Below are 15,769 nucleotides of genomic sequence, written 5' to 3'. Positions count from 1 at the left end.
TTTCAAAGTTTGTGTTCTTTTGCATGTATTCACCCTATTCATATGCATGTATCATTTTTATATCTGAAGTTATGAGCGTTGACTCTATGGTTGTATTTAAAGTGTTTGCTGTAGAAAGCACCTAAGGCAGATTTGGTCAACATAGTGTAAAGGGGTTATTCAAGTAATTGGGAGTACGTGGTTAACAATGGACCTTGATAGACGCCAATCCACATCTGAGCTTTCCTGCGAATGTCCTGCAGAAAACTGAGTCATGCATGGACATCTGACTTGCCCATGTGACTCCAAAACTCCGTTTTGTAGCTGGATTCTACACAGGGAGAGAGAGGGGTTTCCACCCACAAGAGAGAAATTATATAAGCCCTTGGGAAAACCCCTCCATTTTGTCTTCAGCTGGCTCAAGAGGTAGCCTTTCCCCCACAAAGGAGACTTGAAAGAAACTGGAACATAGGACAGTAACTACAGGGGTGTGAAAGATTGCTGGATCCAGACTAGAAGGAGGTTTATTGGAACATCTCTGAAGGTGAGATTTCATCTGTAATCATTGCTTTACTGTATTAGGCTTAGACTTGAATGTTTTATTTTATTTTACTTGGTAATTCACTTTGTTCTGTCTGTTATTACTTGGAATCACTTAAATCCTACATTTTGTATTTAATAAAATCACTTTTTACTTATTAAGCCAGAGTATGTATTAATATGGGGGAGGGGGGAGAACACAGCTGTGCATATCTCTCCATCAGTGTTATAGAGGGTGAACAATTTATGAGTTTACCCTGTATACGCTTTATACAGGGTAAAACGGATTTATTTGGGGTTTGGACCCCATTGGGAGTTGGGTACCTGAGTGTTGGAGACAGGAACACTTCTTAAGCTGTTTTCAGCTAAGCCTGCAGCTTTTGGGTCTGTGTTTGTAGCAGGCAAGTGTGTCTGTCTCAAACTAGGCAAGGCACTGAAGTCCCAAGCTGGCAGGGAAAACAGGCTCAGAGGTAGTCTAGGCACATCACGTGGCAGTTCCAAAGGGGGTTTCTGTGATCCAACCCGTCACACAAGCTTTCAAGCTTATGCAGCTTACCAGCTTGAAAAGAGACAGCTTGAAACCTTGTCTCTCTCACCAGCAGAAGTTGGTCCGATAAAAGATATTACCTCAGCCACCTTGGCTCTCTAAGATCCTGGGACCAACATCACTATAACTACACCGCATGCAATGATGTATGTGTTTGCAGGACTAGCATGAGTTACCTGTTTGCTCAAGCCAGTATGGTCAGGCCAGAGTGACTGGTCCTGTAGGTGCTTCCTATCTATATTGGGTTTTTTTTTAATGTGGACCTTCATATTTTGTCTCTATTACTATTACATTGCAAGCTGTTGTCCCAATACATGAGCATCAATCTGCTCAGCCTTCTGGCTGGTCAACTGCACAGAATGAGAGATTCGGCTAAAATATCTGCAGATTCTTTATCTCTATTAATCAAGAAAAAAACTATTTGCTTCTGCAGAGTGGGATTTTGTTAGCGATGCTGAAGAGAATAAATGTTAGAGATGTTTTTTAATAAGACCAAATTGCTTCATGTAGCTCCTTCACATTTAACGGGGAGATAGTTTCAGGTTTCTAAATGTTTTTGGCTGCACAGCAAGATCCATGAAGTAACAAAGTTAGCTTCCAATTAATTCTTTGCAGTTGAGTCTGGGATAGAGAGCTGAGAACTGTAACACCTGAAGTACACAAAAGGAGATATAAACAATAAAAAAAAACCCTTTGTCATTCAAATATGAGGCACTAGAAGAAATTAACAAGGTAAATCCAAATGGGGCTGGTTTTGTATCATCCAATAGAAACAATCTCCTTTTACGTTTTATTTTCAGTTAACATCTTTTAAATGCATACTCTGTTATTAACAATATCACTCAGTTTTGAAGATCAGAGGAGCATAAAATGTGTCATTTTCAGCGTTCATGTAAAGCACAGATAAGGGCACCTCACGGGCACAAAAGAGGTTACATGACATTTTTTGATGAGATTAATTGTATTGTTCTCCTACAAGAAATGTGTTTAAAAGGTACAGAGAACATAAAAGAAAAGAGGGAGGACTGTGCAGTTTTAAAGTCAATTAAGGAGTTGATCAGTGTGGGCAATGAAGTGGGTTTTCCTGTAAATAAAAGCAAGTTTGTAATTTTATTCAGGTGAGTAGCCCCATATTATTCAATGGCAATACTCACATAAGTAAAGTTACACAGGAGTTTAAGAGTTTATGGGGCATATGATATAAAATGTTATAATGGAGTCATATCAACCCTTCATTATCCACACATACACTTAGATCAGGGGTTCTCAAACTGGGGGTCAGGATCCCTCAGGGGGTCACAAGGTTATTACATGGGGGGGTCGCAAGCTGTCAGCCTCCACCCCAAGCCCCGCTTAACATGATTATAAATGCTGGAGGCTAAGTATATAAAAAAATGTTACTAATTTATAAGGAGGGGTTGCACTTTGAGGCTTGCTATATGAAAGGGGTCACCGGTACAAAAGTTTGAGAACCACTGACTTAGGTAATGGAAAGCCAAACAGTTCTTTATTAAAAGAGGGATCAGTGGCTAAGTAAAGGTACTGTGGCATGATCTGTATCCCAAACATATACACAGGCCAAGGTTTTCAACCTAAAATCAGGCTCTTCAATCAGTGACAAAGCACCTTAATGGCCTGCTTTTCAAAAGGGCTGAGCAATCAAAAGCTCCCACTGCCTGCTCAGATCCTTTGATCAAGTCAGGAAATTCTAAGTTGCAATTTAAAAAGTCATGATTTTTTAAATGTTGCAAAGAATGGGAAAACAGAGTTTAGATACTTTTGCTTGTGAAGTAAGGCGCTATTCAATTGGAGTAATCTCACTGAAGTCAATGGGATTACTCATGGGATAATGTTCTGTTTAGTTTGCATAAGGGCATCAAAATCTGACCCCTAGGAAGTCTATGGAGGCAAAGCCGGTGGATTCCATAACTCTCAGTCTTTAGTCACAAGCTCCCTTCACTGCTTGATGTTAGGAAGGTGCTTATACATTTTGTGAACTCCTCAATCTTCTACCATACGCTGCTGCAATCTGGAGCGTGATCACATCAGGTTTATTATTAGCCGCTATACATTCTAGAATTCATCAGCTGTGGGTTCACATCACTGTAGCGCACCTGTCGCCTTGAGCCAGAGAGGACAGTTCTTACACTGCATGCAATTCATACGCAAGAATCCCCAAATAAACCCTAGAATTTAGAAACTCAACCCCTCCATTCCCCATGTGGTTAGGTAAGAATAAACATGTGCATATACAGGTTCCTTTTGTAGGGGAGAACCTTTTAAAGGTAGCACCTGCTCTTTAACAGTTCTTCATATTCATTCCTACCTATTGTTTTAGTGTCTTAAAAGCAAAACCTCAACTTTACAAATATAACTTTGTCTACCTATTTCTTTTTGGTCCATCTCCCCTTCAGGAATTATGCTCCAATGTCTTACTCTAGCCAACTGTTACTTTATTTATAGCTTTTCCTCTCTTCTGCAACAATAAGCTACCCACCTATTCTTCTTCCTAAACCAGCCAACTGTTCTGACAGTAAAGGGCCTGATCAACTTTCACTGAAGTCCAAAGCTCTTCTTTAACTTCAGTGGGAGAAGGATCAGGACCTTAAACTTCCCTTCCCCCTGAAAAACTTTCATCTCAAGAGGATCACCTTAACATAAAACACCTTGACTGGCCAGAGCCTGACTTCCATCTGAACAGCTTCTCCTCTGGCTTTCAGGATGAAGCTGTTCCTTTTAGTAAGCACCCTTGGGCATTCATGCTCAGAGACGTTATAAGAATGTTGCTCTTAGTTTGAGTTAGCTGAAATTATAGACACACCCTGTGTAAGTGTAGTATGTGTGTCCGTCCACCTGTCTCAGACTTTCCGACATCTGTTTGGCAGGACTATTGAGAGCTAAAGTGTTGGTTTGATATGTACCGGTTAAAGAAATTACAGTGTTCACAGAACTAGTTACACCCTTACACACACCTGAATGCCAAGGGTTGCAAAAGTGTCTACCGAAAATTAGACACCCAAATCCGTATGTACAAGAAAGCTGGGCCAAGGAGCTTGTGCTCACTTCAGTGGGAGCTGTTGTGTGTGCACAGCTCTTCTGAAAGTCAGATGCCTAAATAGGAGGTACCAACTGTTGAGAATCTTTACCCCTCTGTACACATTTAGGCCAATACAGATTTCACTGTCATGTCCGATTTTGACCCCTTCATAGGCTAGTTTCAGAGAAAGCATATTATAAACACTTAATAGTCACAAGATTATATCATACACTATCCAGTGATTAATTGCAACAGGTCAGTAGCTGACAATGAAGAGCACCATCTCCTAGTCAGAAAGCTGTGAAAATAATCTTGGCTCTTCCTCTGGAGCAAGTTTCTGAACCAGATTATTGGCATGCTGTTCCCTTGTGCGCTACTAGGAAATAGAGATGATGCTATCTTCACTGCACAGCGCCTCAGCAGCAGCAATCTAGCTCCTTTATACTCTTTTCCAGAACGGAACAGATAAAAGCATCAGTGTAGCATGGAATTAAGCTATCGTAACACCCCATCAGAGTGGAAAGGCCACTTGTTATAAAGACTGTGGTCGGCAATAGGCATCTCTCTCCTGTTTCAGAGGAGCATAACAGGCTGCCAGTGAATGCACGCAACACTCACCTGTTAGCGAGTGCTGATCTTGCAAACTCCTTTGTGCAGCTGGCTCATTTCCCCACCTGAGAATAAGGGAGTCTAGGAAACAGGAAGAGCACTAGAACCTGAGACAGTCAGATCCTAAAGCAAGGGGATCCTAGGAGGAGATAAGCCTGGGCAGAAGGTTTTGTTGGGCAGGGTTCATGTTGTATTATTTTTAAATTATATTTTTGTTAATAACTGAGACCCCGGGAAGGGTGGCACTTCCCCATCCCCTTCCTTTTTGACTCTGCGAGCCTGTGGTTTTGTTTGGAACAGGGCAAGAACTCCCCACCTACATACAACAAGCTGGAGAAGACATCAGCCTCAGCCTACACCTTTGCAAGCCAGTGGCTCACTCCTTCACAAACCAGACTTCGTTGCGTCGCCAGTACGGTTTCATGGGGGGGTCGTAGCCATTACACAAGTAGAAGTCCTTGTGGTAGGCTGCCTCGCTCCCCAGGGCAGAGCGCAGCTTGGCGGCATAATTCACATAATCCTCTTCTTTGGCATAACCACCAAACTGCCTGCAAAGGAGCCAAACGTGGAGACACTGAGTGAGACAACCCTGAAATATGGTGACAAAGGGGAAAAAGGGAACAAGACACTAAAAACACATAGGGATGTAGATCCGTGCTGCGGCTTTTCCCTGAGCTATCCTGTCTGAATCTAATGCAGGCAAAATGTGTTGGCTTGAGAGCCCCAAAGACTAGGCAGCTTTAGTCATCCACAGATATATAAAACATGGACATCACCTGTACTAGCTCCCCATGTCCTGCCCCACGTCTCAACCCCAAGCTGAAAGGACAGCTTCTTGTAGTGAAGGGATGGGTATCTTCAAGCCCACTAAATTCTTGGCCTTTGTGCTAAGCCTGCCAATACAGATGTTAATTGTGGGGCGAACACCTGCCTGCTGGAAACTGCACTATGAGAGGAAGCCGAATGCTAGCTAGTTCAAGTAAGAGAGGGATAAAAAACAACAAAGGGCTGCTACTGATTTCTGCAGGAACAGCCAACAGCATGCAGCTCATCTTTGTTGGCAATGCAGCCTGTCCCCATGGAGGCAACCAAACACAAAAGCTGGATCGTGGCAGCATTCAGGCAAACAGCAGGAGCCTGCAGATTGCAAAGGGAAAGGCCAGGCCAGACAGAAACATCTCACCAAGGGGGAACGGATTTGAATCCAGCATAAGTGTATGTAGCAATCAAAGGAAAATACCCAATGGCTGTTCAATTCTGAATGACAATTGATGGTTTGATTCTAATTTCTAGAGGACATGTGTCCACATTACCATGTGGCACTAACTGACCCCTGGGTTAGACAGCCGGTGGGCCATGACCACTATTTATCAATCTGCTCCTAACTCTCTCATAGTTACTGGCGTACCCTCTTACGGTCTATAGCCAACATCTGTATCAGCAATAATTTCAACAGAAATCTGCCGAAGGACCTCCAGACTGATATGAGAGACAGAGGAGTGTTCTGCTCCTTGAAAACTAACCACAAAGGAAACGGGAGAGGAGAAAACCCTAATGTATTTATTTTTAAATTATATTTACTCCTTTGTGCCTATTTCCAGCCCCTGCCTCCCTAAAAGAGACGTCCAGCCTGAAATGCCATTCATAAGTGGCAGCCCAATCACAGCAGCTGAACAAAACAATGGTTTTCCTTGGCACAACAGTGACACCCCAGTGGCCAGTTAGGCCGACAGAGTGTTATTTCCAAGGGGTTCACAACCCAGTTTCTTAGCTGAAAGTGGCAGCTGGAATTTATTCAGGTTTTCTCTCTTCAGTTTACAGGAGCTGCCTTATAGGAAGTGATGAGGAACCTATTCTGAAAACATTTGCTTTTGTTAGCAACAGGTTTAGGACCCTGGCACGACCCAGGTAGTGCCTGAAAGTTGTTCTTATTTGACAGCAATTTACTGACTTAGGTTAAATAAGTTGATGATCTCAGTCCAATTCCTAATAGGCAGGTATTCACTCCTCCCACATTCACACAAATTATCACCACTATCAGAGGGGTAGTTGTGTTAGTCTGGATCTGTAAGAGCGGCAAAGAGTCCTGTGGCACTTTATAGACTAGCAGATGTATTGGAGCATAAGCTTTCATGGGTGTCATGCATCCGACGAAGCAGGTATTCACCCACGAAAGCTTATGCTCCCATAAGTCTTTAGTCTACAAGGTGCCACAGGACTCTTTGCTGCTATCACCACTATTGCACTAATATGCCACTTTAAGAGCATAAGAGCTGCCAGACTGGGTCAGACCAGTGACCCATCTAGCCCAGTATCCTGTTTCCAACAGTGTCAGTACCACAGCTTCAGGTGGAGTGTACGGAACAGGACTATTTTGGAGAAATCCACCCCTGTCTTCCCCTCCTGGCTTTGGCAGTCAGAGGTATAGGGTTGCTCTGAGCATGGGCCTCATAGACTCAGACGTTAAGGTAGGAAGGGACCACTGTGATCTCTAGACTTGTGTCCTTGACCATCTTGGCTAATAGGTTAATCAGTGGCTATCCTCCAAGTACTTATCTAATTCTTTTTTGAACCCAGTTATACTTTTGGCCATTACGATATCCCCTGGCAATAAGTTCCACAGGTTAATTGTGCATCACATGAAAAAGTACTCCTTGTTTGTATTAAGCCTGCTGCTGCCCATCAAGTTCATCTGGTGGCTTCCGGTTTTTGTATTGTGGGCAAGGGTAAATAACTCTTCTCTATTCACTTTCTCCACACCGATCATGATTTTATAGACCTCTATCATGTCTCTCCTTAATCATCTCTTTGATAAGCTCAACAGCCCCAATCTTTTTAGTTTCTCCTTGTATGGAAGCCGTTCCATACCCGTAATCATCTTTATTGCCTTTCTCTACATCTTTTCCAGTGCCACAATATCCTGTTTGAGACGGGGCAACCAGAACTGCACACAGTATTCAAGTTGTGGGCTCACCATGGATTTACATAGTGGTATCATGATATTTTCTGTCTAATTTTCTATCACTTTTCTAATAGTTCCTAACGTTGTTAGCCTTTTTGACTGCTGATGCACATTGAGCTAAAGGTTTCACTATCGGTGATGACTCCAAAATCTCTTTCTTGAGTAGTAACGGCTAATTTAGACCCCATCATTATATATGTGTAGTTGGGATTATTTTTTCCAATGTACATTACTTTGCACTCATCAATGTTGCATTTCCATCTGCCATTCTGTTGCCCTGTCACTCAGTTTTGTGAAATCCCTTTGTAACTTTTCAGTCAACTTTGGACTTAACTATCTTGATTAATTTTGTATCACCTCCAAACTTTGCTACTTGACTGTTCACTCCCTTTGTCATCAGTCTCATCCCCACTTAACTGGTGTGAAAAAGAAACTTGCACTGATAGTGTCCGTGTTACGTACAGAGACCACTCTCATCTCCAGGACTGCAAGCTGCCATCTTTCACAGACACTACATTTGCTTTGAAAGTTAAAAGAATTCCGTTTGCTTTGTGCTGAAACATGAACAACGTTAAGGGGGAAGCTTTTTTGTTACGTGTAGTAGGCTCCCTCAATCTTCCACTGTGGCACACAAATCTATAACCAATGATGAGTCAGCTGGCAAACATAACTGTATTCTTTAGAGCACCCTGTTCTTAAGGGCATCCAAACCCCAACACTTTCCAGCTGCCTGGGAACACTGAGATCTGCCCCTTACGTGGAGTAAATGGTGATTCCTTCTCGCTCTTCAATCTGAATGCTCTCATCACCAGGACGGGGAGGGCTGTCCTGATATTGGCTCGGAATCCGGAGTGAGACCTTCACTTTCTGCTGTAAAGAGCCATCCTCACCAGGAAAGGCAGTGATGGAAACTGGCGCAGTCATGCCCATCCCAACCCCTAAGGCAGATACAGACAGAGGTATTACAAGCAGAGTCCAAGCCCTTGAGAAACTAAGCATTAGGGGCCAGATTTTCAGAGATGCTGAACATTCACAACTCAGAGTGAAATCAGCAGGAGCTGCCGGGGCTCAGCACCTCTGAAAATCAAACCCTAACAGCACAGGAGTTTCAATAATGAGACAGACCAGCGACCGATCTGGGTCAGGATCCTGTGTCCTTTCGTAGCTAGTGACAGATGCTTTATGGATAGTTTAAAATTCTGTGATGAACTCAACTGTGGGAAATTTCTCACTGACTCCACCTGGTAATCAGTGTAGGCCCTGAAGCATGAAGCAGCCTACGAGCCTCAGCTGGGGCAGCACAAAACACTCCCTGCGGGAGCCAATGACTCAGAACTCTGAACTGTTCTAGCTCCGTCCAGGACTGTGTGTGATCCCACCCCAACATGGTAAGCTATTAATTTGTTGTTCTCAGAAGGTATATTCAGCACATTACGATTACAACTCGCACAGGAGATGATTGTTTTTCCTTCTCTCCAGGCTGTCACTGGTTGTGAAACCTCAAATCACTCAAAGAGAAGCAGCAGAATAACAACAACGATCTAGCTGTCATACAGCACTTTTCGTCAGTAGATCTCAAAGCTCAGGGTCGTTATCCCCATCTTACAGACAGGGATGCTGGGGCACAGAGAGGTGAAGTGACTTACCCAAGGTCATGCAGCAGGCCAGTGGCCAAGCTAGGGATAGAACCCAGCTCTCCTGAGTCCCAGTCCAGTGCTCTGTCCTGGCAGTGCTCTCTTACCTGTTCATACACTTAGGTGCAGTACTTCTCATTTCAGTGCTATGGATTATGGCTAGAGGTACCTTCCCTCATCACCACACTTACTAACTTTGTGCTGGTGCAATTGCTGTTCTTTCCAGAACTGCAACCTGCTTCCTCTTCCATTCATTCCCCCTCTTCCTGCCATGTGCTACTGGAGTCTGTATACCTGCCTTCCTCAGACATCTGGGAAAGATGCAGGAGCATTTTTAGGTGACTTGTAATTACTCTGTGACCCTCCCCCCACACCCTTGTTGTGGGATATTACTGAAGCACCTTGCTTAGTACGATGAAAATTGGAAATTAATGTACGTACTTACATAAAGCAAGTTTATTATTTATTACACTTTATTATTAATTAGACTAGCCTGTGCAATTACACTAGCTAAGATAAAAGCTACAAAAGTAATCTCTGCCATCACCACATAAAAGGGTGGGTCCCCCGCACATACAGTGAGTTAAGGCACAAAACCCACACACCATATGCATACATGCCGGGAGTTCCCCTAAGAAGCCACTTAGAATGTCCTTTAGAAAATACAATTACAAATCCTTCCCACAGACAAGATGAAACTAGAAGTTGAACAAAGGAGGTCTGCAAAGTTTCTGACCCTTATCATTAGTTCCTCCCACGTATTTCAGAAGCTTGAGCACCGCTTCCTTGGAGGCCTCATCAAATTGTTTCCCAGCTACCTCCACTGTAGCAAATTTCCCCCCTTCGCATGTCCTTTCTTCATAGGTTACCTCCTCCTGGAAAGAGAACACAGGCAGATAACAACTCAAGGAAATTGCCTCCCTGGGGGAAATTAGATCCTAGGAACATACACTGCCCCCCATCCCTCTCCACATAACCCTGCTGTGCAAAGACCAGTTTCAATGTTAGGTGGAGAGAAACTGACCATGGAGTTGTCAGTCTCTCTCCTGAGTGGAAACACTTCCTGCCTCTCTCCTGGTGGCCTACTTAGCAGCATGTAACAAACAGCTCAGATGTCATCATGTCTTTGCAACAGAGCGGATCTCAATGTGGGGTTAACCACCGTTTGTGGTACCAATGATGATGGGGGCAGGGAAAAAAAATGGAGATAGAACAGGACAACGTAACCTAGACTTGAAAGGCACGGGCGAATTAAACGCGCTAGGTCACCTTGCTCCCGTTGGAGCAGCCCTGCAAGCGAAGGCTCCCCTATCCACCCTGCACCCCTGGGAAGCACCATCATCATCTAAATGCAGATCAAATCAGTTACACACAGCAGCAAGCCCTAACAGATCACATTGGAGTTCTTTTGGAACAATGAGCAAGTTGGATTCTGAACAAGGAAAGACCTGAGCAGACCAGCTACTTTCACATTACTCTCCACTGAGGACTCAATGCCCTGCTGATTCTCTGGTGTGCATAAGATATTAAGAGAGGAGTGGTAGAACTTGATAGGCAAGTGTGTGTATGCATGAGTGTGCACATGTGTTTTGGGGGTGGGGGGGTGGAACAGGTAAAACCAGAACACTCTCTCCTTGCCTGGATACAGTTCACAGCAATGGATATCAGCCAGAAAGAGGGTCACAATGTAAGGCCATAGTTTCTCAGCGTTTGCTACATTAGCTTAATCCTCTGAAGCCCTGTTTGACAAGAGTGCACGCAGTGCAGAGATAAGGCAGGCAGGCAGGCCTCCGCGCCCAAAACGCTGGATGCGGGCGCTATCTGCAACTTGGCCAGTTGTGCAATGGCAGTGACATAATTCCTTTAAAAAGGAAGGAGAAATAAGTCACCTCCTGGACGTCTGTGCAGGGTGATTGGTGCCGGGGCTGCACACCCAGGGGGAAAAGGCCCATACTGACAACACCAACAAGCGGGACTACTGGAGGCTTAGGCGGGAGCAAACTTGGGGTGAAAGAAAAGGATCCCGACTCACTGCCCGCAGCTTCTTTGTGTGTGTCAACCCCCAGGAACTGGATGATTAGGGGAAGGAGGGGCACACGCTTCCCCGCTAGGCAGCTTACACGGAGGGCAGAGGCGTCCGGGGGAAGGGGGGAGGGGGGGGAGAGGCGCATCCCCGTGTAACACCCCAACCCAGTCACCCTGCCCCCAAACTCCGGGGCAGATCTCGGGGAGGGGGAGGGGGCAATTCCTCCCGGGCAGCCCGCTCCTACCTTCTCCCCTCTGCTCAGCACCTGGCAGGGCCACCCCTCCACCGACCCGAACAGGGAGTTCCTGATCATCCCAAACATGCTGCCGGGGTAGCGCGCCGGGCCGCGCCTGCAGCGGCTCCTCCTCCCCGCGGGGCCCCGCCCCGGCAGCCGTCACCTGCCCGCTCCCCGCCTTGCTGGCCTGCGTGGGGGCTGGGGAGGGGGTGCACCCGACGAGTCCGAGCAGAGGGGGCCTCCCACCCCCGGGCTTCCGCTGGGGCGGCCCTCAGCGGGGAGCGGGCTGATCCTGGGTGACTGGCCCACGTGCCTTGGATCTCGGGCACCGGAAAGGCCAGAGCCGGGCGCTGAGCCCCGTCCCCTGCGCTTTCAGCCCGCGTGCGCCCGCCGCCCGGGGGCACGGCATCATCCTTCTGCCATCGCCCCCTCGGTGGCGATGTCTGGGGGCTAACTTGCAGGACAGGCAATCAGAAGAGCTCTTGCGAGCCCTGCCACAGTCTTTCCAATGTGGCCTCGGGCAAGTCACTTAAGCCTAGGCTGACCGGATGTCCCAATTTTATAGGGACAGTCCCGATTTTGGGGTCTTTTTCTTATATAGGCTCCTATTACCCCCACCCGCTGTCCTGATTTTCCACATTTGCCGTCTGTGAAACTTAAACCCTACTTAAACTCAGATCCTCCAAGGTGTTTAGGTGTGTAACTCTTAATGACTTCAATGACAGGTGCTTACATATCTTTGAAGATCTGGGGCTTCAACTCTCTGTACCACCTTCCCCCCTATCAGTAGCACTGGGCTATGGGGTAATATCTGCTCCACAGTTATTTCTGTTTGTGTTTTGAGATCCTCAGGGCTTAGGTGTGTGTAAAGGGGTGGCTTGTACAAGGATGTAAATAGTTTAGCTGTAGATTTTATTAATATAGGAAGGATTATAATTTGGGGTTTGGAACTGGGAAAAGCTGATGCCTCTGAGGGTGAAGCAATGGAACAAATTGAGAAACTCTGGCATAATAAAGCACAGGATCAGATGGTATTGGTGGTGGAATGTTGTGATACATAAAGGGGGGAGAGGGATAGCTTCCTTTGATGGACACCCAGCCAGACAGTTAACTGTAAAATCCCTCTTGGTAGTTAACCTTGGGAGTTTAATACAAGCCTGGAGTGGCAAGTATTATTTTTTAAAATCCTTGCAGGCCCCACTTCTGCACTTGGAGTGACAGAGTTGGGATTCAGCCTTGACAGATGTAGAGGGGGATCTGAAGGAAATAACAGGTGAAATACAAGAAATACAGACAAATATGTGTAATATACAGTGTACGCTGAACAAAGGTAAGTGTTCCTTAAGGCTGTAAAATCATGAAGACGATGCTCATTTTTGAATGAAAGAAGCCAAGGGGATGCTGGGGATTACAGTTTCTGTCTAGTTAATAAATGTTAGCTAAAGCCCTATAATTTATTTGCGTTTTCCAAAATCTTTATGCAATAGATTTTTAAAGGTACACATGGAAGTTAGGTGCCCATCTCCCAATGACATTAATGGCATTTGAGTGCTTAATAACCTTAACTCCTTTCAAAATGGCAGACTGTCTGTCTAGATACTTATATGGTCCCCTTCATCTTGCTATCTGACTGTCTCATGGTCATTAATGAAATGTATCCTCCCAACACACTTGTAAAGTAAAGTATACCCCATTTTACAGGTGGGGAACTGAGTCACAGTGTAGATTAAGTGATTTACCTAAGATCACTTAGAAAGTCAGGGTGGACATGGACTCCACCAAAGGGACTTAGGAATTGTGACATTGAGCATCACAACACCTAACTTAGATGCCTAGAAACTAGGGCTGTCAAGCGATTAAAAAAATTAATCGAGATTAATGGTGCGATTAAAAAAATTAATTGCAATTAATCACACAGTTAACGAAGAATAGAATACCATTTATTTCAATATTTTTGGATGTTTTCTACATTTTCAAATATATTGATTTCAGTTACAACACAGAATTCAAAGCATACAGTGCTCACTTTATATTTTTATTACAAATATTTTCACTGTAAAAAACAAAAGAAATAGTATATTTAAATTCACCTAATACAAGTACTGTTGTGCAATCTTTATAATGAAATTTGAACTTACAAATGTAGAATTATGTACAAAAAATAACTGTATTCAAAAATAAAACAACGTAAAACATTAGAACCTACAAGTCCATTCAGTCCTACTTCAGCCAATTGATCAGACAAACAAGTTTGGTTACAATTTGCAAGAGATAATGCTGCCCCCATCTTGTTTAAAATGTCACCTGAAAGTGAGAGATGCGCTAAAGATTCATATGTCCCTTCATGCTTCAACCACCATTCCAGAATACATACATCCATGCTGATGACGGGTTCTGCTCGATAACGATCTAAAGCAGAGCGGACCGATGCATGTTTATTTTCATCATCTGAGTCAGATGCCACCAGCAGATGGTTTATTTTCTTTTTTGGTGGTTTGGGTTCTGTAGTTTCCGCATCGGAGTATTGCTCTTTTAGGATATCTGAAAGCATTCTTCACACCTCATTCCTCTCAGATTTTGGAAGGCACTTCAGATTCTTAAACCTTCGGTCGAGTACTGTATCTATCCTTAGAAATCTCACATTGGTACCTTCTTTGCGTTTTGTCAAATCTGCAGTGAAAGTGTTCTTAAAACGAACAACATGTTCTGGGTCATCATTCGACATTGTTATAACATGAAATATATGGCAGAATGCAGGTAAAACAGAACAGGGGACATACAATTCTCCCCCAAGGAGTTCAGTCACGCATTATTTTTTGAATGAGCATCATCAGCGTGGAAGCACGTCCTCTGGAGTGATGGCCAAAGCACGAAGGGGCACATGACTGTTTAGCATATCTGGTACGTAAATACCTTTCAACGCCGGCTACAAAAGTGCCATGCAAACAACTGTTCTCACATTCAGGTGACGTAAATAAGAAGCAGTCAGCGTATCTCCCATAAATGTAAACAAACTTGTTGTCTTAGCAATTGGCTGAACAAGAAGTAGGACTGAGTAGACTTGTAGGCGCTAAAGTTTTACATTGTTTTGTTTTTGAGTGTAGCTATGTAACAAAAAAAAATCTGTTTTGTAAGTTTGTAAGTTACATTTTCACGATAAAGAGATTGCACTACAGTACTTGTATGAGGTGAATTGAAAATACTATTTCTTTTATCATTTCTACAGTGCAAATATTTGTAATAAAAATAATAATATAAAATGAGCACTGTACACTTTGTATTCTGTGTTGTAATAGAAATCAATATATTTGAAAATGTAGAAAAATATCCAAAAATATTTAATAAATTTCAATGGGTATTTTATTGTTTAACAGTGCGATTAATCGCGATTAATTTTTTAAATTGCAGTTAATTTTTGTGAGTTCATCGCATAAGTTAACTGCGATTAATCAACAGCCCTACTAGAAACTCATAGGAGCAAGACTATAACCAACAAAGTCAGAGCTAGACACTTAGGCTTCTATACCCTAAACAGGGAGAGAGGTGCCTTAGAAGGCTATCCACAAAGCCAGCACCTATGCTAGCCAATGGGAGATGCCGATGAGGGAAGTGTGTGCTAAGTGCCTAAATCCATGCTGCAGGGAGGCACCTAGTGATTAATAAACCAGGGGAAGATGATGGATGCTCAGCTGCCTAAGTCATGTGTGGAGTCTGATCTGATAGGCATACTCAGAGGCTGTTTACCAGATTGAGCCCCTCAGGTGAGTTCACCAAAAACAGCTGAGATGCCCAGTTTTCCTTATTCCCTCCACAGTCTCTGTGAGAGTAAGGGGGAGACGTTTATGGCAGGGTGGGAGGTTGAGGCAAATCGCCTGGCTGCTGGTTACGCACAGCCCGACACCAGGGCGGTTAGAAGAGCACAGGAGGGTGCAGTGCGCATCAGAGAAGCTTTGAAAACCAGTTTCATGACTGGCCAGGCTACAGTGTGAAAATTCTGTTTGTTTCTCCTTGATGAAACTCCCTCGCCCCTTGGTTCACTCTACTTCCCTGTAAGCTAACCACCCTCCCCTCCTCCCTTCAATCACCACTTGCAGGGGCAATAAAGTCATTGTTGCTTCACATTCATGCATTCTTTATTAATTCTTCACACAAATAGGGGGATAACTGCCAAGGTAGCCTGGGAGGGGTGGTGGAGGAGAG

The 15,769-nt window shown here is 44.3% G+C and overlaps 1 protein-coding gene across 2 annotated transcripts; it reads right to left on the bottom strand.

Annotated features, from left to right (window-relative positions):
* Positions 1 to 1,842: 1,842 nt before the first annotated feature.
* Positions 1,843 to 11,695, bottom strand: HEBP1 (heme binding protein 1). Of its 2 annotated transcripts, none has more exons than XM_077831282.1 (4): positions 11,579 to 11,695; positions 10,045 to 10,183; positions 8,432 to 8,612; positions 1,843 to 5,260 (listed from the first exon to the last, which is right to left on the bottom strand). In XM_077831282.1, the coding sequence occupies exons 1-4, from the start codon at positions 11,654 to 11,656 to the stop codon at positions 5,089 to 5,091; spliced, it is 570 nt and encodes a 189-aa protein (XP_077687408.1). In that variant the 5' UTR covers positions 11,657 to 11,695; the 3' UTR covers positions 1,843 to 5,088. The 2 variants fall into 2 exon arrangements, with proteins under 2 accessions (XP_077687408.1, XP_077687415.1); XM_077831289.1 differs by having other exon boundaries at positions 5,181 to 5,301.
* Positions 11,696 to 15,769: the final 4,074 nt, after the last annotated feature.

This window comes from Eretmochelys imbricata, chromosome 1 (genome assembly GCF_965152235.1).
Source record: "Eretmochelys imbricata isolate rEreImb1 chromosome 1, rEreImb1.hap1, whole genome shotgun sequence".
NCBI classification, from domain to species: Eukaryota; Metazoa; Chordata; order Testudines; family Cheloniidae; genus Eretmochelys; species Eretmochelys imbricata.
The sequence above is the reverse complement of the archived record's forward strand: the minus strand, read 5'-3'. Positions and strand labels throughout refer to the sequence as shown.

Excerpts from the sequence above, each read along its gene's own strand:
- HEBP1 (XM_077831282.1), bottom strand. The coding sequence starts at position 11,656 with ATGTTTGGGATGATCAGGAACTCCCTGTTCGGGTCGGTGGAGGGGTGG. Across the intron at positions 8,613-10,044 it reads GGGAGGAACTAATGATAAGG|GGGTTGGGATGGGCATGACT; the intron begins GTCAGAAACTTT and ends TATCTGCCTTAG. Across the intron at positions 5,261-8,431 it reads GGAATCACCATTTACTCCAC|GCAGTTTGGTGGTTATGCCA; the intron begins GTAAGGGGCAGA and ends GCTCCTTTGCAG.